The sequence below is a fragment of the Filicampus tigris genome, chromosome 9 (genome assembly GCF_054856515.1).
Source record: "Filicampus tigris isolate MCC_2025a chromosome 9, RoL_Ftig_1.0, whole genome shotgun sequence".
Classification (NCBI taxonomy): Eukaryota; Metazoa; Chordata; class Actinopteri; order Syngnathiformes; family Syngnathidae; genus Filicampus; species Filicampus tigris.
Window position 1 is genome coordinate 12,295,164 of NC_141225.1, and position 23,849 is coordinate 12,319,012.

The 23,849-nt window shown below is 39.6% G+C and overlaps 1 protein-coding gene across 1 annotated transcript in view; it reads left to right on the plus strand.

The window, feature by feature from the left end:
- Positions 1 to 23,849, plus strand: part of tex264b (testis expressed 264, ER-phagy receptor b) — a 30,551-nt gene that overhangs the window by 1,443 nt on the left and 5,259 nt on the right. The window contains exons 2-3 of the mRNA XM_086040710.1: positions 5,947 to 6,168; positions 21,649 to 21,814. Coding sequence (XP_085896836.1) covers positions 5,947 to 6,168; positions 21,649 to 21,814 — 388 coding nt within the window. The remainder of the gene's footprint in view (positions 1 to 5,946; positions 6,169 to 21,648; positions 21,815 to 23,849) is intronic.

Here is a 23,849-nt window from a genome sequence, read left to right on the forward strand (position 1 = left end):
TGGCTGGCTGACTGACTGACAGGCAGATACTAAATGTTACAATGTCAATAAACTAGTTCCATCGTGATGGAAAGATCAACAGTTTACAAGACAGTTCAACAGTTCATCATGTATAAAAAGAAAAACAAAAAAAGCAAATCTTAGAAATGTGAAAAAAAATAATCTCTCACTATCCCAAAATGAACCCCAATCATAACCTTGGAGGATAAACTGAACTGACCCAAAATGCACCTGAACAGATTTAACCCAGAATACAATGATGCCTTGAGATACGAGTGACACATATTTATGAGTTTTTTGGGATACAAGCTGTTTAAACTAAAGGCTTTTTTTATTTTTATTTTTTCAAAATGTTAATAAATAAATAAATATTATTTTGCTGTGGCTTGTGATACTTGCTTGTACCTGAAGCGCAAGCCTGGAGATATGAGCACTGTATTCTGGCAGCTGACTCAACTTGCTTCACAACAAGCAGAGGTTTAGCAGATCATTTTTAGTTATTCTTGGGGGGAGGGGAGGGGGGTTTGAGGCTTCAAGCTGTTTGTTGCCACTCTCATCTGTAGACTACTGCCAATCCAAACATATAATAAAGAGAATTACACGTTTTGTAAAAACAACCTGATAACCTCTGCTATCTTAAAATGGGAAACATCATAAGCACATGGGCTAACAATTAGCATTTTCTGTAGCAGTGTTGTCCTTTACGCAATCCATATCGCAAGACAAATGGCAGATTAACACATCGAGAACGATAATATCACAATGCTCAGAGGCATATATTCTTTATCTTCTCCAAAGAACGACTAATATTACTGCAGTACTGAGAATCTTAAAGAGGAGCTGAGTCTCCAATACATTACATCTGTATGTGTGTCTTATGCTGCCCCCAGGTTGCCAAGGCGTGCTCACCAGAATGAGTGTGACAAAAACTGTTTATATACTGGATATTTAATTCAGGGCTTCGACTAATGCTTCTTTTATCCAGCACAAATCTAACACATGAATTAGGATATACATTATTGTCCATACATAATCGATGAATCCGTACATTATTTTGTTAATTAATCAATGAATTGTATTAAAAACACATTTTAATTTCCATCCATGTATTAAAAATATGACATTATTTCAAATCAACCTTCCTAAAAATCCTAGCGCGTTACTGCAATTGTGAGCGCCGATCATGTCATTGTTGCCTACTATATGATCTGAGCTGTTTTGTGGCACCTTTCAAATTGCTCAGACAGAATTACCCTAGCCCCAGTCTTAAATCTTCTTTTCAAACGCTGACAATTAGGATAGCGCTGGGTGCCGGCACTGCACAGTCTCAGCCAACTCCTGATTTAAGTTCAAATAATTGGTGTAATGATCTCAGCTCATTAGTGTCCAAGCCGCTGGATGCTTTCAGTCCTAGACAGGAACCCCAGAGAGTGCTCTCAAATAGGAGGACTCCTATTTGGTGTCTAACTGAGGAGACACTTGCTATTGATGTTTGCGGTGAGAAGATTTTTCAAAAGGTGCAGCTGACAGAGGAGTAGTGTCTGCATGACTACTCTCGTCCCCGGACTTGTTCTTCTCGTACTCCTTTCTCACGTTTACCGCTGTTAATTATTTCCTCTGGGGAAACTAAAGACCTCAGCGAGGACTTAAGTTGGTCCTGTGATGGTTACCATGGATACAGTGCTGGAGTGGCTCTTTTTTGTTCCCAAAGCAGCGATCGCGTAGTCTGGGCCCCCGCTCATGGATTCCTCCTCCGTGACAACTCTTCAATTTCAAGCGGTGTTTCCCTGACCTAATGTGGCCTCATCTCTGCCCAGTGGCTTACTTCATCCTCTACGAAGTTGTTTACATCCTATCCACGTTCTCAAAAGCAGTCAATGCCAGTGTTTTGACATACATTGCCTTCGTTAAAATCGCTGTTGGCAAGATGACACGTTTGAAGGTTTCAGCAAGCCACGCTGAGGTCATAACATGATGGAAGCGGAGAAGGACGAGTTGGTCGGAAGATGCGAATTAGTGCAACTGGTATCCTTTGTGGAGGCTGACGAAATAGTCGACAATCTCGCCAGTGCTGTCTCTGACAGAAAGTCCACGTGAAAGTACTTGTTATGCCAGTGAATAGTTTGCCTTTCCCCCTTCTACTGCCTCACTCAACATAAATCATAAAGAACATTTTAATTCTATCCAACTGGGATGCATTGGCTTAATAGTCGTTTGTCCTCTGCCAAATTGTTTTGTGTGTAGAACAAGGTTCATAGTTTTATTGGAATGTCCATCTATCCATTGCTGTCCTTCATCCTGTCAGGGTCACAGGAGAGATAGAGACTGTTCTAGAAGACTATTAGGACAGAGGCGAGGTACGCCCAGGGTAGATCAGCAGTCAATCAGTCTTAATAATTACTCACTTCCGATGCGATTGAGCAGTGATTGCCACCCTTTGTTCTCGCATCGCACCTCGCAATCTGCCTGCCGCACGCCGTTGGCAAACTCATTTATTGTGTATGTGCTGCAAGGGTGCAAGGACAGATGAATCCGTGTTACATCATGATGCGACGTACTAGGTGTTCATTTGCCGTGACGCGCCCTCGCATTGAAAAAGATTCAGTTTGAGAGCAGTGTTGTGGTGACGTCATGAAGCGCATAAGCAAGCATCAATCCATTATCCAAACTAGTTATCCTCATTTTTTGGGAATATAATGGAAAAACAAACAGGTGAACCTTGATTGGTTGTTACCTGAACCCTTAGGCACTGTGATGGCATTTTCAGTCATCCAGTGACAAAATGGCTTCCCCTGCAATGGATAAAAACAGGTGGATTTTGCTGCTTAATTCATATTTCACACACACAATATTAATCAGAATAGCGTGTTTGGACTAGCGGAAGCGCATAAAACACATTACTGTAAAGACACTTTTTGACTTGGCTTCCTCTTTAAGACTTCAGGAGCAAAATTAAAAGGTGTAACTTACAATATCATCCCTTTAAATAAAATTGCAGAATCCAATGTTTTGCACCCCCTGAAATAGGTTGTGAGTATTGGCAAGGATGTTGCAATACAATACGTATCACGATACTTGGGTCACGATACGATATTATCATGGTATTGCGATATCACGATATTGTGATGTTCTACCCAATTAATATCAGAATTACATGTAGAGATGAGAAATTAAATTGCTGTATATGTTAATCAGAAAATATTGATCAGAGGACAAATTGAGTCAAAAGTATTTGCTTCAAAACATCCTATTCATTATTTGTGTTTTTGCACATTTCCTCTGAAAAAAAAGAAAAGAAAATGGTGTGTTACACACTGCCATCATTAAATTGATATTAGAAGCTGAAAAATCGATATTTTATTGGGCGGCCGAAACTCGCGATATATTGGCAAATACATTTTTTTTCCCACACCCCTACCCTGAAATGCTGGGAACCTTGCCGATAGAGTCAAATGTGTAATTCATCACAGAGGCAAAGTAGTTTCAAGTTTTCATCAACATAGAGTGGTGTTTGTGTAGCAAATTTGGAGTAGATTAGAAAGCAGTCCCTGCCTACGGGCAATTTCCCTCTGACAAATCAATGCAGCTGTTACCTGCCAAACATTACAGATGAGGTGCGGAGGGAAAATTGTTCATACTATTTTTTGTGGTTTGGGACTAGTAAAATAATACATTTTCTGTAGCTGGTGTTGATTTACCTTTTAAAAAAATTCTGCACAATAAAACCAAGATGTTTACACCAAGGAAGTAAATTTGCTTTGCAGCCAGACAAAACGATTTCTGAAATATTAAGTGCATAAAGTGTATTAAGCAGGATTGCATTTGTTACCTGGCTAAATCCACACATATATGGTCTTTGGCTTAAGTGCAGTAAATGCAGAGAGGCAAAACAAGAGGCTATTGCTTTTTCTGGATTCGCTACATGTAGCCCTGCGGTTATCGATAAACCCAGTTGTCTGAGAGTTCTCGCAGTGAACTCCCAGAAGATCCATCCACAATGTCAAGAATGTACTTGGATCATTCGTGAGCAGAATATGTAACACATTGAAACAACCGATCTCAATATTTCACAATGTGTTTGACACATTATTTCTTAGTTTAGGAAGCGTCTCCTGCGTCCTGTGACACCCAATCACTTGCATTGATTTGGAACAATGATGAGATGTTATGTTGTGATTGCTTCTGGGATCATCCCTCATTCAGTTGAGATTTATGGAACGCACCTTAAATGCTTACAGCGCCTCGTCCACACTTTTTCAGTTTGAACATTTTCACTAAAAAGGCATGCTGTATGTTATTCAAGTGCATTTTTAGAAGTCCACACAGCCAAAAATCCTGAGCAGCGTCCAAAGTTGTCCACAATTTGTTACATGAGCCTGGTTGACTTCCAATTTCCAAATGCTTTCCATTATATACAGTACTGTCAAGTGAATTGATTTGTTTTAATCTTAAACCGCTGCCCGGTACCCTTCTGTGAAGACAAACAAAGCCAAAGAAAAACACATGACCTTTTAGATGCGCACTGAGCTGAAGTCTTTGTTGACTGATATCAGCGTCGTGAAACTACAAGTTTTGTCTAACTTTTGAGACATATTTTTCCGGGAACATTTTGATTGAATTCCACATTTTTCTACTTGACTCCTCCTTGAGGTTCCACTACATACTAGAATTCCTCATAAGGGCCAGTCCAGGAGGGTACCATCTAAGACCAAAATGATTAATCAAACTCAATTTGATTAATAACAAAAAGTCAAAGTGAAATCACTGCCTCAAAGCTTTGCAGTGATCATTTTTCGTCACAGACTCAAGTTACTACAGCCACTTTGTATAAAAATACATTGGTGCGATGATGGCAGAAAGAGTGTGTGAAAAACTAAACGTCCCAAATTTTGGATGATTTCAAATTTAAAATAGATGAAGTGCAATATGGATCAGCAAAGCTAAACTAACTACCAACGTACCATAAGAGCACACCTATGATCGGCAACAAAAGGTATCGGTTAGCTAGTTTCATTTAGCCTACTACCGCTAGTTAGCAGGTCTTGTAATGCCCCCGCCAACAATACAGTAGACACAGCTGCTGGTGCACTTTATTGAACAAACAGTAACAAAATAAACACGTTATAACAAGCACGTTCATATACAAACTGCTATAGCTACAACTGAACACTATAAACGGTACCCAGACTTGCTTCCAGTTAGCAAGCCGCTAACATGAGCTCACAACAGTCCCTCGTCAATTTCCAGGCTAGGCCTCGCCTTTCAAACCACACACACTCAAAGTCACAGATAATATATTGTGGAATGTGAGGATGGCAACCCCAGTGTAGAACAATAAAACCCGCACGACAAGCACATTTTGTTGTTTGATAATGCAAAATCGGTTATGATCCGGTAACTCAAATATTGTGATAATGAGTAGAATAATTGATTGCAAAAATATTTGACAGCTGCTGCCCTAAAACCATCAGTGTCCTCTGTTCTGTTAAATTATCACTATTTATGTCTACCGCATTCCAGCGCAAAGTGCACAGAACCTTCATTCTCAGCACTGAGCGAGACAAAAATTAGCATGATGGCAGCGCATGAAGAACATAAATGTGATAGCTTCTTGCACAAATCACTTCATCTTATGTATTCTGTGCTTCTAGTGGCACTCAGCATGCTCGGCTGTCCCAAGAGGGTTCATTTGTTTAGAGCATTGCCTTTTTTTCCTCTCCATCCTCCTCTACTTAATTGGCATCAGGTTGCTCGGAAGGCTCAGATCGCCAAATACTACAATTAGAGCTCTAATTAATGAGCATGTTGTCTCTAAAACTCCGTTACCAGGCTCACGATACAGAAAATATTTATATTGTCAGCAAAGCAAGCCCTCAAATATATGCTGCCTGAGCATGTTCTGTTTTAATGATCCCCCTTTTCTGCCTATGTTTATTTAATTCAAAGGTGCCTGGACCTCAGTGCCGCTGTGCTGTCGGCAGTATTGTGAGCGAGGGGGAGGACAAGGCCGACAAGGAGCTTCTGAAGCGCTACGAGATATCCGGCTTTAAAGTTTTCTCCTTTCCTGAAGTCACACACGTGGTCACTACCTCATTCCCCCACAGGACCATTTTCTCTATCCTCCTGGGAGTAAAAAGAGTCTATCCGCGGCTAGAAAGCTACATCAAGGTATTTTGTTTTTGCACCCACCTGTTACACAATCTGCCTTCTATCGCATCAGAAATATTGCTGGAACCTAAGGCTTGCACTTAGAAACGTGTACCCAAATATGACTGTGAGGTTGGAAAAAGGCCCACAAAAAACACATTCAGTTAAGGCGAAAAATATTTGTAGCGTTGCCAAAATTGACTTAAAGTGCAATGTGTATTTATTGAATGGGTGATATGGATATTAATCAATCAAAAATGTACTTTGCAAAAATCTACAGGTCCTTGAGATTGGAATACTGAGATAGATTGGAATACTGCAAATGTACACTATACTACATTCTATATTCTTGTGCTACTTTCTAGTGTCTGTTCCAGTTAGATCACAATGGAAAAAAACATGCCTTGGGTAAGAATAATTGTGGGTTTAACTGCAACGCTGACTCTACGATCACAACCCAGATTTCTCAAACTCGGAAAGTTGTACGAATTTCCAATACATAAAGTATAGACGTCAAGTCCCAGCTGCAAGACAATTGTCTTCTCATCTGAATTGAGTAAACAAAGAAGATCACGGAGGGCGTCAGGGTGCTGGATGTTTGTTGGGTTTAAATCAAGGACTCCCTTTCCTTCAAATTTTGCTCTAACTGTTTCTACAAAAAACAAGTTTGCAATGTCCGCAGCTTAATCTCATTGATTTCAATTGATTCCATCACACAATTCCCGGTTGAGTATCTTTATAGCAATATCAACAATAATTTTAAAACTTTGACTCAAGTATTTCCGTTTCAATATGCAATGTGTTTGCAGATAGTGAACTTGCAACTGCATTTTCAAATACTGTATTATAAAACTACATTCCTGCACTTCCTAGCAGGAGGAGATGGGTAAAAAAACACAATGAATCACAGGCTCATTTTAGCAGTGGAGACAAAAATGAAACAAGAATGTGTGTGTGGGGGGGGTGACAAAATGAATCATTGCTAAGGGTAAAGTCAAACAGAGGAAATTAAGTTCTCAATACATAACATTGTGAAGTTTCTGGTATTTTAATATTCTTTTGCACTTTTTCTTAGCATCCTCAGGAGTTGTGAAGGTATTATTTAGGTAGCGCAGCAAACTGATTTATTGTACCATACGTGTGGAGTTAACTGGAGGGCAAAAGCAATGAAAGAAAGTGAAAATGTCTTTTATGACCGTAGGATGAAGGGCCTTACTAGGTGCTGCTTGAGGGATCCTGTGTAAATGAGTCATTGGGATGTGCTGACTTGTGTGGCGAATCTGGCGATTGTTTAATAATGCAGTGTGCTCGAAAACAGGTGGCAGCACCACAGGTTGTCTTCGGTAGCACTGCTTCTGTCGGAGGAATGTTGGCTTGGGTCCTGTCTGGCTACCTCCGCCATCTGTTTGGACGCAGTGGAAAGCTGGCTGCCCTCCAGTGGCACTTAGACAAGTCTAAGAGGTCAACGTACACAGCCGATAATCTAACTGGCCATCGGTCTTCTTCTTCACGTAATTACATCACAGTTTTATCTTTGCTTCCCCTCACGTAACTCAGCTGTCGGTTTTAGTCCATCTTATCCACCTGTGCCTCTGAGATTTTGTGTGTGACTCATTCACTGGCAGTAGTTGCCCACTATTACTCCACTGGTATTGTACCATTCAATGGTGGGCTATTGGAACTCAAAACACAATCTGTGGTTTCCCATTTAAGAAATTATGGATTTTTTTTGGATGCAGGGATTAAACACCTGCCAGCATAAAACTTGAAGTACCCGGCAGTTTATAGTTGAACTAAGTAATTTACCATGCAAGTTTAAAAACCAAAAAGTTGTACTGGTCGCAACTGGTCTTCATAATAATAATCATGCTTTCATTGTAACTTCTTCTGTTGTAATTCTTTGTGAAAAGGGCATACACACTAAAAGCTAAAGGAACCCCCCCGTAAAAAACCCCGTAATGGAGATCATTTAATTCCAGGACACTTTGTCTTATCTTGTCCTATCTGGCTCTCGGATTGTGGATTTTTTTTCCAAACTTTTAGGCAATGTGCTATGTATTGGCACACCCTAAAATCAATTAATTTATCAATAACTGTCAAACTCAAGACTGGCCATCTCATTCTGTGCAGCCCGCAACGAGTCTGTTGTCCCAAATGCACAACGGACACAAAAAAGAAAAAAGACCAGATTGACCCAGAAGTGACTTTATAAACTACATTTCTGGTAAATATAGGTTATGGTGTTATGGTGTATGTCTTCTTATCTCAATTTATCGGTATGTCAGTCAGCTATGACTAGGAAATGCACATGCTTGAGTCCAGATGATGTTACATTCTTGAGGGATTTGCAACACTTTCTTCTTTAACTGTACTGCACATTTGCAGTCTCCAGTGGAACAGCACCATGGTGTTTTGTTATTGAAATATGGATCAGTGTTACCGGTTTGAAGTTTGCCTGGGACATAATAATGAGGTCTCAAACCTCACTGAACATTTTTTTTAAACGGCACAAGTCCATTTTGTGAGGGGAAATATGCATTGAAATTCAGTTCTTGCAATACTTAATACTTGATTCCATTGCATCACCCAGAATGCACCTTGACACTGCTCTCAAACACCCAGCAAGTATTTTGAGGTGTTGTCGGTAATTTGAAATAGGTTGATTTGGAATGCTGTTTCCTTACACATCTACCTAGAGGCCACTCTAAAAACTAAACAGTGACATCTGAAATAAAACCATCCAAAAGTCTCTTTGAACATCAAAGTTGCAATATGACAATTTTTATGTTTTAACAGTAGGCAATTCTTTTAGATTTTAGATGCTCTTTAATACTTTTCAAAACACTTCAGTGGCCAAATTCCTCCCTTGACCAGTGTTGTCATGTTTTCATCGGTTTTTGGAGTGTGATGGATCCAGTTGTTGGTTACATCACTGTTTAGTCATATTTTCTCGACTGTATGATGACTGTGTTCCATGGAATATTTCATGCCTTGGAAATTCTTTTGTACCCGTCTCACGACTGTTACCTTTGAACAATAACTCTGATGCCGTGGAAGCCGTGTGATGATTATGGCACGTGCTGTAGGATGCGACTACAAAAGTTAGAACGAGCACACTAAAACAGATTAACTTTATTTGGGGTATTCAAGGGACTTCAAAAGATGGCACGTGTGTGCTGAATCCATTTGATAGGGAACTAAACCCAAGATGTCAAAATTTTTGTTAGTTTTCAAATGTGCATATTTTCTTTATCAGCTGCTCTTCTCTTAAATTGACAAAGTATTTGTATTTACTAGTATATACTCCAAAAAATTAAACATCTGCCTTTATGTACTAATTTATGTGGGCTGACATTTTCAGGTACTTTCACTCTGGCAGGAGTAACAATTCACAAGAATGTGATTTGCGTTCGCCAATTCCTGCCCGCTTTATTTATAAGAAGAGATATAGAGTTAGCAAATATTCAGCAAAAACAAGATACATATTTGATTTGTTACATGTGCAAAAGTTGCATAAAAATGCCATCGTTGACATGTATAGTACTTAAGGTTGTGAGATGACCTTGATCCCGTTTTGTGGATGTCTGACATCAAAAAGTTGAACCTTGGTATACACGGGATCAAATGAGTAAATCCATCGCTCTTTGCAAATGGTCTGCCGATACAGTTCAATGGCATTCTGTTTTTGTAGCCAACTGGCTACTGTAGCTTCAACGTCACTGATTTTGTCGACCACAGATGAATTATTTTTTTCTTAATCCACAAATGCAGTTTTAATCAGAGTACTGTGTTTTGGCTAGTGCTGATTAATACTGTGAATTCTTTCTTTATAATCGAGTGGTTTAGTTCCCCTTTGACATGAGTTGGAATGTATTTGGTTAAATTTGAACTCAGCCACCACCTCAGTTTAAAAGAGTGTGCACACTTGTGCAACCATATTATTGCAGTTGTTTTTGCTGATTTATTTATTTATTTTTCTCAATTGACATGTTATTGGTCACGTTAATGGCGAAATGGATTATCTTGGTCTAACTTTTTTTGTATCGCAAAAAACTGGCATTCAAACACGAGTGCATAAACTTTTTATATTCATTGTAGCCTTTTGCTATTCCAAAAACCAAACTTTCACGCTTTGCAGTCTTCCCCCGTAGCTGCAGATCTTTCTTTGAACTATATTGAGTAACACTGTTCGTTCTGCGCTGGTTTCGCTTGAATAAAGCATGCAGTTGATGTCTGACACATTGAATTTCCCAAATGGTGAGACCTTTTCAAAGCAGCTCATCAGCATTTAGCAGATCTGGCTTGCCATGGCAGGAAGATTTCTCGCTGTCAGACACTTTGTTTTGCCACCCTGTGGTCAAGCCTGATATTTGCCTAGTCAGACCATCGATCAGCCCCAGAGTCTTTCTTCTGTGCCTAACCCCTCAAGTGGTGAGCTTCATCACAGATGCGGTGGCGTCTTGAGATTTGATTGGTGCGCCGTAGCCGGGCCTTCAGACCTGTAGTGAGGACTGGAACGGGAAGATAATATTGCTGACATTCACCGAGATCTAAAGGTTCGAGAAAGGCAGACTATGGAACATTTGTTTGCTTGAGGGCACTAAAGTTGATTGCCAGCTCTGAGCGTCTGTGCTGAATATAAAGCAAGTTTACCTTTGTTCCCCAATAATGTCCTTATTTTTAGCAACCAACACACATGGCAACATGCTCATGAAGCCTCACAAAGTGCTGCCTCTTGCAATTTTGTGTTAGCCTTGCCACTATGGCGGACCACAGTGGTGCAAGCCGGGGCACATCTGCTTGTCCTCGGGGCTTATGAAACATGCAGACTTTTGGCTATGATGTAAATTCAGAAAGGTCAGAGAAGGTCACGCGGTGTTGTACTGTGGACAAAGACATGGAGGCACAGTTGTATGCCGGGAGACGTGATGTCCTCAGAAACACGAGCGTAATTATTCAACGCACACAATCAATCAATCCACACAATTTAAAACATTTGTAAGAATTTTTTTACGCTTAATTTATTATGCCTATCCCTATCTTATTGTATTTCTAATAACGTTTAAACTGGAAGTCAACCCAAACATTTTTTTAGAACAATGTGTTCTATGCAGGCCCACAAGCAAAATCCATCCGTTTGTAGCCTTCTCAGGGGGCGGCCATTTTGTCACTTCTGTCGACTGTACCACGACCAATCACAGCTCGGCTTCAGAAAATAGGTCAGCCGTGATTGGTCGTTACCTGAGACATGTGCAACTGTGATGTCATTTACAGTCGACAAAAGTGACAAAATGGCCGCACCCTGAGATGGCTAGATTTTTCTGCTTAACACTCATATTGCACAAACGTAATATAAATCAGAATGCCTTATTTCAACTAGTGGGCCTGCATAGAACATATTCTTGAAAAAAAAAAATGGGGTTCACTTCCACTTTAAACCTTTTTTTTTTTTTTTTTTTTTACAATGCTTTAAATTTGGGGGGTGCGGTGGTTCTCCTATCTATTTTTTTTTCTTTTCTCAATTGGAATTAAATGTACCGGTAATCAAATTTCAAGCCTCAAAACCAAGTTAGTATTCACTCTTATAGAGAATGTTGCATCAGGAGCCTGGAAGCGAACACTTCCCACTGGAGGCTCTGCAGAGTTTGCCCGTTCAAACATGACTTTCATCTCCAAGCGTGTGGGACTCTACTGTTGGTGTTAAATGTCACATCTGCATTTGATTGATCAAATTCAAACTTTGCCCTGTCGCTCTGAATCAAGATCATGCTGCTAAGTGTGATTGCAATTTACGAAGGTCAGCTTATTTTTAGATCTGGGACAAATTGTTTGGTGCCACCAACGATCGAATCAATCAAGTTAAATGTGTGTTAAAAGCACTTTTAAAGCGGCCTCCATTGATGCTATTTGATTACTGTCTTACATGTGATAGAGTAGAGTGTCTTGCCACTCGCAAGATTTACATAAGATTTTATGTTTGTTGCTCTGCATGTTGTATGTGTTTCACACCTTCTACAATGTAGTGTTCAAATATCGTTAAGACGTGAGAAAAGCCCATAACACTCATTAATTTAATCATCGTTTGGTGTATGAATTAAATTGAATGAACTTGCAGACAAATCTGAGGCACTTTGAAGAGCAAGAATCAATGCAAACTCAACATAGCAAGGCCAGAGCCTGGATTCGAACGTCCAACCTCAGAACTGCAGGCGGATGATGTATTAACCACTATCTCTACCATGCTGCCATCAATTTTCTGAATAGCAATCAAGGAGGCAATTTTAAACCGTTCAAGTCTAAGTGCGACAGGGATGGGGTCCTGTTAACCAAGGTGAAGGGGTCTGGGACTTCAGAGGGGGAACTAAAGAAAATTGCGTAGATAAAGAAGAAGCTTAGGAATTAACTGCTTTATTCAGGTCACTGACTTTCAGGCAATCCTTTTTTATGTTGTCATGGCTGAACGCGTCAATGAAGACAGAATTGCTGCTTGAGTGACACCGGGATTGTTCGTACTGACAGTGAGTTCTGTCACTCATTATGTCTTCAGCATCTTTGAATTGACTTTTGCACCTTTAGGGCCTTTATATGAAATGTAGACCATTTGCTCTTGGATGAGTGAGAGTACAGTATATGTCTACTTTGAATTTTGATTTATATGAACAACCAAATAATATAATGTAGTAATTCTGCAAGCAGTTTAACACAGTATCAGATGTGGTAAAATGTCCCTCTGCTTTGTAGTCCACGAGTGTGAATAATGGTTTTGCAGTGCCGTTGAATTTACGTTTAATCTTTTGGCAAATGGACATGTAATAGTGTTTTATTTTGTATTCGAAGGAGAACTAAATAGTTGATTATACATTGATGACGTGTTGTGATCCAGTTTTTTTATATGAAGGCAATTCCATTGTAACGCTCTCAAAAACAAACTTAAGTTGTCTTACCCCCCCCCCCCCCCAAACTCTGAATCTGATCATACGCATCGAACATCTCCAAATGTGCAGTACTCCATCTCAGGCACTTTTTTTAAGTTCATTTATTAATTGTATGAAAACTCATTTGAGTAACAGGTGAGTTTTTAGCATATAGTCATATGTGGTTCACAAAATAAAATAATCTGTATCCAGATACATTTTTTAAACAGATGTATTGTCTACTTAAAACATGTATCTGGAGCAAGATCATTATATTCGCGCAACCACTTGATGAAATAAAATTTAGTAAATTCAACCAAAACTTTTTTTAGTGCAGAATCAACAAATACACTGTAAAAAAAATGCTTTACGTCATTTACTCAATTTTATTTCATCAAGTGCTTGCACGAAATAAAATCATCTGAATCCAGACAGATTTGTTAAGCAGCCTTTACATTTACTTTGAAAATCTGGGTATCTGATGGTTTTATTTTTTCAGTGTACATGAAATGTAGCCACATAACATTTTGCGCTATATAAATAAAATGGTATTGTATTGTATTGTATTGTAGCACTGCAGTGAGAACATCCATCCATCTATCCATTATCGATACCGCTTATCCTCACAAGGGTCGCGGGGCGTGCTGGAGCCTATCCCAGCTGTCTTCGGGCAGTAGGCGGGGGACACCCTGAATTGGTTGCCAGCCAATCGCAGGGCACACAGAGACAAACAAACACACACACTCACAATCACACCTAGGGGCAATTTAGAGTGTCCAATTATTAGCCTACCATGTATGTTTTTGGAATGTGGGAGGAAACCGGAGTACCCGGAAAAAACCCACGCAGGCACGGGGAGAACATGCAAACTCCACACAGGGAGGACGGAGCCGGGATCGAACCCACGACCTCTGAACTGTGAGGCGGACGTGCTAACCAGTCGACCACCGTGCCGCCGCAGTGGGAACAATTTATCTATAATTTGTTCTGTCAGCAAGCCACTTCTGGCCTTCCTTCCTTTATGCTGGCCTCCTCTAGAGAAAAGGGCCTTTTGTTGACTAAGGTTGTTGTTTGCATATAATTATTTCTTGACTGTTTTTCTCCATACAAACAACCTTTGTGTCATCTATGATGACATTCCCTCGACAGTCCAGTGGATGCAACGCCCCGTGGAATTAGAAGATATTGATTTTCCCCTGAGGACAATCTGGCATTCAATTCTCATCATGTTCTTGTAACTGAAATTACGTATAATAAGCATTGCCTTTTTTTTTGTTTTTTTTTTAAATATAGAATATATAGGTCTTCCTTGGTTGACCTCATCCGTACCAAATGATACATATTAGGTTAACTAGCAACTTCTAACAAGTTCCGTACAAATATGTATTTATTTTTTAAAGCTGTTACTCAGTAAATACGTCCCACAGTCGTAACCAATCATGCACAGTGAAAAAATAACACATTTGCAGATGCGTCTATTTATAAAGTTCAACTCCAAATTATTGTACTGTATGTCATTATTCTGTTTTTAAAAGTACAATATTCTATAGCGTGCTACTTATTAAAATGCATTATAAAACAGTCCAGAACAGATTAATAGCATTTCTGTTGATTTCAATCGGAAAAAATGATTTGAGATAGCTGTTAAATGAGTTACAAGCGGAGTTACGGAACAATGAAACTCATATGTCATATGTAGAGGATTGCGATATTTTACTAAGTAGTGCTTCTAAGCTTGTATTCATATATTGAATGATCCATCCAAGTCATGTTAACTTCATGATATGTGACAACACCCTTTCTTCTTTTAGTATAACCTGGATTATGCATTTACTTGGCTTTCTAGGAAAAGAAATAACATGTCAAGCCATAATGTATGGTATAGGCTAAGTGTATAGGCATGTTTTACCAAGAGAGATCAGAATTATCCTGTTTTTAGAGCTCTAAAAATACACTGCAGTGTTTCATTTATTTATCCAAGGGAGCGTGACGCACTCACTGTAAGGTCCCATGCAGATGTAGTCCCCCAGGCGAGGGACCTGGAAAGAGAAAACACTTGCACATCCTCTTCCTCTTGTTGACCATCTATCGGTCAGCAGGTCCCCCAGGATCTGCTGCAGATCGGTTGTAAATAAGCAACATTTAGAGTCTCGGTCTTTGGTAGGACAGTAAACGTAAATGGGACAATAAAGGTGCACAATTACAAAAATTTGTATTATACAAATTTGTTCAGTAATAAAGACACTTATTTACTGCGTGCCGGTAGATGGTTGCAAATATTCGATCAGGCGAGAACAATTATACACTTGCACAAAGCAGAGATGGATATTCTCAACAGTGTCTCATTTTTAGACAATTAAAGTAAGTCATTTTGTCGGCCTGTTTGATTTCCCATATGCATTCCCTCAATCGAGTTATAGTTGAACACTTTCATAGTTCTGAAAATGACAATCTGTTGGAATAGTGTAATTCATGTGTATGGTCTGAGAAGAAATGCCCTTCCCATGACCCTGATCATCTTTACTGCCTGTAAGTGCTTGCATTGGTCCCAGTGGTCCTGATTCTGCAGTGTATGGAGAAAATACAACAAAAATCAATAGCATACTATACGCAATCCCCTCCCCAAATACACAAGCATACCGTGCAGTGTGTGCCAGGAATTCCACTGTAGGTCTTAGGTTAGGTCTTCACTGATGATGGTTATAAGGAATCAATCTTACCTTCCTATGTTCACACAGTTTTATTTACAGGCCCAACAAGAAGTTCTGAATGAGGTATTTTCAACTCAGACTTTCACAGGTCTTAAATATACAGTGGGTATAAAAAGTCTACACACACCTGTTCAAGTGCCATTGTTTGGGAGGGGACGTATAAAAAATGAGATCAAGACAAATGATTTCAAGGCTTTTTTCCATCGTTCGTGTTTAATTATTACCTGGACAGCTCAGTTGGAAAACAAATCTCTTGAAGAGGGGATGTAGGCTAAATATAAACAAGTGTACAGACTCGTAACTTGGGTGTGGCTGTGTTCAGGATTAATCGGTCACTTTTCAACTTTTTTTTTAAGCTTTTAACTCGTCTTTAAAGAGAGTCAGCAGCATTTCCTGCCTTTTTTTTTTTTTTTTTGCTTCCTAGCAAAAGCATGAAGATTTTATACAAAAAAAAACCCCAGATATTTTGAATTTTCATCATTCCCATGACTTGGGCTTAAGTCTTAGGTCCAGGTAAAGAAATATGGCCCCAACGTATGATGCCGCCACCACCATGCTTAACAGTCGGTATGGTGTTCTTTTGGTGATGAGTACCGGTTGTGTTGTATTTTATTTGCATGCCATTAGAAACTATGGCCAAGAAGTTTAGCCTTGGTTTAATTGGACTGTAACATATTCTCCTACATGTGTTTGGAAGATTTTGTTGCAGTTCGATGACAGCGAAGTTTACTTGTGCAAACACATTATTTAATTGTGTATTTTTATATTCCCTCTCAAAGACTTTTTCTCAATTGAGGTATACGGGTTATAGACCACACAAATGTTTGGAAAGCGTTTTTAAAAGATTAATCTCGGTCTCATTTTTTCATATCACAAAAACCCATGGCATTTGAATAGGGGTGTGTAGACTTTTTATAGCCACTGTAGCTAATTTAATTTGTACAGTTCCCCCAAACATAAAACGCGACAAAAATGTTTGATCTAGTTTCCTGCCTAGTCAGAGCTTGATGTCCCATTTTGCCATTGATCACCGCTGTATTCCAAAAATGATTCAAAACACATGAAAGACGACGTTGAACTGCGCGACACGTTCTGTCAGGACAACGAAAAAGGGCACTCCAATTTATTTTTGGTTCATCCCACCAAAACCTTTGTGCTGCTATTATTATACTGCTCATATTAATCAGCTGTTGAAGAATTGTCACAAGCAATCTTTTACAACTATTTCAGCTATTTTGTTTACAAATCAATGCAAAGCTGTAATGTAGGTTTTGTTTTTGCGGGAACCTGGGAAGCCCATCAAATTGGTCAGAAATGCATAAATACAAAATGCATCTACAACTAATTAGTGACTAATTAGTGCAGTGCTTCAATTATAGCTGGACAAGCATTGCTGCCGGGTTAAAGTCTATCACTGGATATGATGCTTTTGCTTTAATTGTGTATTTGATTTACCATTTTACTGATGACATACTAAGTGCGGTAATCATCACATCGGATCACTGAAAGACTGCCTGCCACTACGTGTAAAGTAACAAAACTAATGGCTCATAATTGAAATGTGGTAATGCATGATCTTTGTATTATAGTGCTATATTTATTCCTATTCTGATTCAGTTCGGACTGCTTGCGAGGGATTAATCCATTTAGAATGAATAACAGCGGAACCTCTAGTTTTGACCACAATTCACTCTGACACACTAGTGAATCATAGAATTGTTCATGTTTCAAAACTATTGTTCCTATTTGAAAAGAATGTCAAAGGAATGAATCTGTCAACCCAGGTCAAACTGTCACCTTCATGAAATCTTTAACTGTACAAGCTGTTTGCGGGTGTGCTGGCAACCGGCATCTGAATCGGTTTCTGTCCAAAATGAGCAGTTGCCTCTGCCTCTTTATTATTGTCAGCTAATGTTGACCATGCCAGGACAGAGAAGCGTGTACAACTTCCATGTTGTGATGGTTAATTTGTCAATTTGGTTTATGGAAATCATATGGCTCCACTTTTCCATTAATAGTAGCCTTCTGTGGCACAAAAAATCTGAAAAAAACAGTTCACACTGTGGAATTAATTCTTTCTATGCTCACTTAGTTGAAGTGAATGGCGATTCAATGTTCACGTTTTTTGTGTGACTTTGGAATTTCGTCTAGTTTACAACTTGTACAACCTTAAGGTTTGACACTTTTGAGAGACATTTTATGTTATTTTACTTGTCGAGCCATCAGTTTTCCCTGAATAAAAGTTTTTTTTCAAAAGAATAAGAAACTGTCATCTGCTAATGCATTTCCTTCCTGCCCTTTTTACTACAAATTTATTTTAAGATGGGATTCATTTTACATAAATTCTAAAGACGAGAGAAGCTGAACTGTGACTGGACTACATGAAACAACGTGACATTATGGGTGAAAGCAGACTCACTCGGCTTTGATCAGGACCTCAATGCATGCATGTATAGATATAAGGCCTATCTTTATTTGAAACGTTTATTGCAAATGGCTCACATCCTGAAGTTTAAAAGTAAAAATGATTGACGCATTTGCAGAGGACAAAGAGGTTGATTGGTGAAGATTTCAGTCTTTTATTAGACGGCAGTCTACTCTTAAATACTGCTACTTGTCAGTTCATTTGAACTCAGAAGCGCCGCTTCCCTTTCTGTTGCGTCAAATTCTCCGACCTTCCATTATTTAGAACAAAAGAAACAACGAAAGAAAATGGAGCCACTGCATTACCGACAAGGCTCCTCTTAATGCATTCTTTTATTTTAGATTGACAATCTCTGATGGCTAGTGTCTGTCAGGTAGCGCATCGGTATGCATTATGCAACACATTTTCCAAGCATGACGTGGACACACAAGCCTCGAGGGGGTCGGGGGGGGATTGATAATTGACGTTGAAATCACTGAAATGGATGTTGCTACATATGGCAGAGCGAGGCACGTCACCGCTGAGACAGGTGGTGATAAAGCTGATGGGATGGAGTTTGAAAAGAAGTCAGATGTCTCCTGTAAGAATATACTTTTCACGTGTGTATGGGTGTGTGTAAATGTGTGCATGTGAGTCCTACAAGTTCTGTTTCACTCTTCAAAAACCTTACTGTCTCTACTTTTGCTTTATTGAAAGCGGACTATCAGCAGGGCCTGCAAGGATATTTTTTCTCTCAGGATCTGTCGAGAAGCTATAGAGCAATCTCGACAGTTGAAAGTCTTGGAAAGGCATGCTGCATGCGAAATTATTGAAGGCTCAAAACACTCACGCTAAGGTACTGGCGATAGCAGTGAAACCCGCATTTGAACAAAGGTGTAAAGACGTCATAAACCATAGGTCAGTAGCACAATACGTCGCACTAAATATCTTCATGCTTTTCCTCTCGTCAAATTAAGCAATAACAATTTAGATATGGTCAAACTATAAATCAAATGTTTCTGGTTGAACAGGACGTAATGGAGCCAACAATTTTTTAGCAAAAATACTGAACTGCCATTTAGGTGAGACTCCTTATGTTTTGCCTTTTTGTGTTTTACGTGAGCCAACAATTAAGACAGCAGTGTTGGCAAAGAGGTAAAGTGAAAAAAAAAAAACAGCAAAAAAAAATGAGGATGACCAAATCATTGCCGTACAATTGTAGTTTCAATGTTCTTAAAGAGTAACAATCTGGAGCAGGAGTCATCAAAATGGTGAGCCAAAAGCACCAGGTAGCCCTCAATGACCACAAGTAACCTGATGACCTATTCTAAAAATAACTCACAAGTGAGGGGGCATTGTGATTTCCTAGGAATCTTGTACAAGTGGTCACTTGCAGCGATTTATAGACATAGTTGATAGCTATTGTAAGAAATCCTTAACACAAACACCGGATACCTTTACATGGACGTTTGATCCAACTGGCGCTAAACTGCAGGCGGGGACAGAAAAACATCTTGCAGGGCGGCAATTTTGTTGTCACTTGGTGACTCATAGGCAACAGAATAATGTGCTTACAAAAAAACTCACATCTGTCCAAGTGATGCTTGAAACAAAATAGAAAAAAAGAAGTACCCCCTTTTGAGTTTTGGCAGACCCTGTATTACAGGGGTATTTAATCCTGTTCCTTGAGGTCCGCCGTCCTGCCCTTTTTCCACCACTCCCTGCTGCAACACACTTGATTCAAATGATCAGGATCGTTATCCATCTTCTACAGACCTTGCTGATTACCTGATTATTTGAATCGGATGTGTTGTAGCAGGGAGGGATGAAAAACAGGCAGGACAGCGGACCTTAAGGAACAGGATTGAAGACCCCTGCTGTGCCTGAACTCTAATGTGCTGATAGCAATTCGTAAACATCCAGTACATGTGGTCGGGAAAAAAAACAAAAAACAGACAAATTGACTTGGATTGTATTTGCTGAGCTCACAAACTTCACATACCTTCATACCTTTACATGGACGTTCCAATTTTATTGCATATTATCATCTACCATAATACAGAATTTTTATTACTTTGTAGTGAAGCCGACAAATGATGAATAAAAACAGAATTTAGTAGATTTTCATACACAGTCTAATTATTCGAAAACTAAAACGCCTTGATGGTTAAATTTGTTTATCAATAAATGTTAGTAAATGTTGATTAAAAAAAAATATTGTGCTTATTTTTTTGAATGATTTCTGACCAAATATTCATTAGAACATGTTGACCTTCAAATGTCCTTTCAGATGAAATCGATTACCTTGGCTTGTTGGACTGGAGCTGCACCCTGTCAAGACGTTTCGCTCATGCCAAAAGTGTGGAAGTAATCGGCGTCCGAGGCGCAAGAGCAGAATAACAAAAATACGGCATATGAAAGGTTAATGAGCAATGAGAAGTGGAGTGGTGTTCGTGATCTGAGCCTCTGTTTGATTGACACGAATGGTGAAGATGGGGAATGGCAGTTACGATGTTGACAGTTGAGATCGCTATACGAGACAACAGACTTGATATATTATCGACACATCTGCTCTTGGGTACATGCAAGTACACACACTCGCACAATGGGTGTTTTGGAACGGATAACGATCCTGATCATTTGAATCAGCTGTGTGTTGCAGCAGATAGAGATGGAAAGCTGGCAGGACGCCGGCCCTCGAGGAACAGGATTGAAGATCCCCGGTTTAACAGCTTTCTCCGACTTTGTATGAATGCCTGCTGTCAAAGTTCTATTTTCATCAGTAGTGGTAGTAGCAGGTCTTCTGCTGCGTGGTTTGTCAAGAACAGATCCTGTTTCTAGAAACTTCTCATGGATAGCGTATATTTTACTATGCGTTGGAGTAGTTTGATGACCATAAAGCTTCTCCAACTGGCGCTAAACTGCAGGCGGGGACAGAAAAACATCTTGCAGGGTGGCAATTTTGCTGTCACTTGGTGACTCATGGGCAGCAGAATAATGTGCTTACAAACAAACTCACATCTGTCCAAGTGATGCTTGAAACAAAATAGAAAAAAAGAAGTACCCTCTTTTGAGTTTTGGCAGACCCTGTATTACAGCGGTATTTATTCCTGTTCCTTGAGGTCCGCCGTCCTGCCTTTTTTCCACCACTCCCTGCTGCAACACACTTGATTCAAATGATCAGGATCGTTATCCATCTTCTACAGACCTTGCTGATTACCTGATTATTTGAATCGGATGTGTTGTAGCAGGGAGGGATGAAAAACAGGCAGGACAGCTGACCTTTAAGGAACAGGATTGAAGACCCCTGCTGTATTAGGTTAACGCTGCAAATTCCCATTCCTAAGCTCTAATGTGCTGATAGCAATTCGTAAACGTCCAGTAAATGTGGTCAAAAAAAAAAAAAAAAAAAGACAAATTGACTTGGATTGTATTTGCTGAGCTCACAAACTTCACTGTAATGTTGTCACAGGATAGGAAGCTGTGTGCACACCCGTTCCTCGAGATCTACAGTGACGATCTGATCCACTTCATGGCGCCGTTGGCTCGGCAGGGAGACTTCTACGTTCCAGAAGCCCGTCTAGCGGAAAGGAGGCTTTCAGAACAAGAAGAATTGGATTCGGATTCAGAAATTTCAGGTATTTTCAATTCCATGTTGGACTTTGTGAACTTGAATGTGTTTTTGCACTGTGCATGAAGACAGCCATATATTCTTTTATCCTCTGCAAAACATTATTACATTACTGCAGTTTACAGAGTCACTAAGTTGGGAAACGCTTTGTTTGTTTCTGAATGACTGTATTATACTGCCCCCCGGTGACCAAGGCACACCCCCTAGAGGAAACAAAGGCTGGAACAGATTAATTGCATTTTCATTCATTGCAATGCGGAAATCCGATTTGAGATACGATTGTTTTAAGTTACAAGCGTGGTTACGGAATTAAATAAACTTGTAATCCAAGGTACTGCTGAATGTCAAATGTCAGTTTTCTTCCTTGATCTTTTAGCTACAATGATTTCCAGCGCAAATTCCAACGAGAACATATTGAAATCTGTACCTTTTACAGAATTGCCACTACTGGTCGAACACATGCACCACTACTCAATTAAATTGACCCGTTTTTTTTTGTTTTTTTTGAGTGGTTAGTAGAAAATGACATTATAAAACCAACATAACATTCAGCTGCGGTAGATGACCCTCGGGTTTATGGACGTTGTTTCCACTACTGTTTTGTTTAGAGGAGCGCAGCAGTGTGCGTGATTTACACCTTATTAGGTGTTAATGAAAAGACCAGACACAACAGCCTCCGGTGAATGTGTCCTGCCACTCACCCAGGGGCAGTGAGCAGCAAGACGGATGCCATATGGAAAAGTTGCTTTCACTGTAAAAGATGCACAAGAACGCTATTTCACTTGACACTAATTTATCCTCGTGGGACTTATCTGCTTCTGAGGGAGTGTTTACCACAGTCGCTGCTGTATGAAGCGCAGCCTATTATGCAATGTGTAAAGAAAAGCCCGTGTGATGGGAACAGCAGAATATTTTTTTCTGTTTGGTTCTATAAAAAGAGGCCTGTGTTTGAACTTGACACAACTGGAAGGTTGAATGATAACTCTGTGATCATCTTCATTTTTTTCTGTTCAATATATGGCATCCATATATTGAACAGAAAGAGACGGAGCTTAATATTAGTATTGGGTTGGTCAATTACCTTACTGATCGTTGAAAGAATGCTTCCTACTGTTTTTGATGTGCAGCATGCGTAAATTAGTAAAGCAGATTTATGCCTTTTTGTCACTTGCTGTCGACTGAAGATGACATCACAGTTGTTTAGGTAACAACCAATCACGGCTCAGCTTCAGAAAACAGGTTGTAACCTGAGCCCTGAGCAACTGTGATGTCATTTTTAGTAGACATCAAGTGACAAAATGGCCATCGCCTTAGATGGATAAAAATGGGTGGATTTTACTACTTAACTCATATTCCACAAACGCAATTGTAATCAGAATGCCGTGTTTGGACTAGTGGGGGCTTATACGACATATTATTGTAAAGTACATTTTTGGGTTGACTTCACCTGTAAGTCTGAAGTGTATTGATGCATGCCGAATTGGGCTTTAAGGTGGAAGTCAACCCAAACATATTTTTCCAGAATATGTTCTATGCAGGCCTACTAGTTGAAATATGACATTCTGATTAATACTGCATTTGTGGAATATGAGAACTCCACCCGTTTTTAGCTAGCTCAGGGGGCAGACATTTTCTCACTTCTGTCGACTGAAGATGACATCGAAGTTGCTCAGGGCTCAGATATTGACCAGTCATGGCTCAGCTTCAGAAAACAAGTGAGTCGTGATTGGTCATTATCTGAGCACTCAGCAACCTCGATGTCATCTTCAGTCGACAGAAGTGACAAAATGGCCGCCCCCTGAGATGGCTAAAAGTGGGTGCATTTTGTTGCTTAACTCATATTCCAGAAATGCAATATTAATCAGAATGCCACATTTCAACTAGTGGGCCTTCATAGAACATATTCTAGGAAAAAAAATATGTTTGGGTTGACTTCCACCTTAATGAGGTACACTAGTATATGCTGACGTTTCATGTAACGTCATACATGTTGGCGGCAACGAAAAGACAAAGTAAAAAGCAAAAAATGCACGACATCAGGT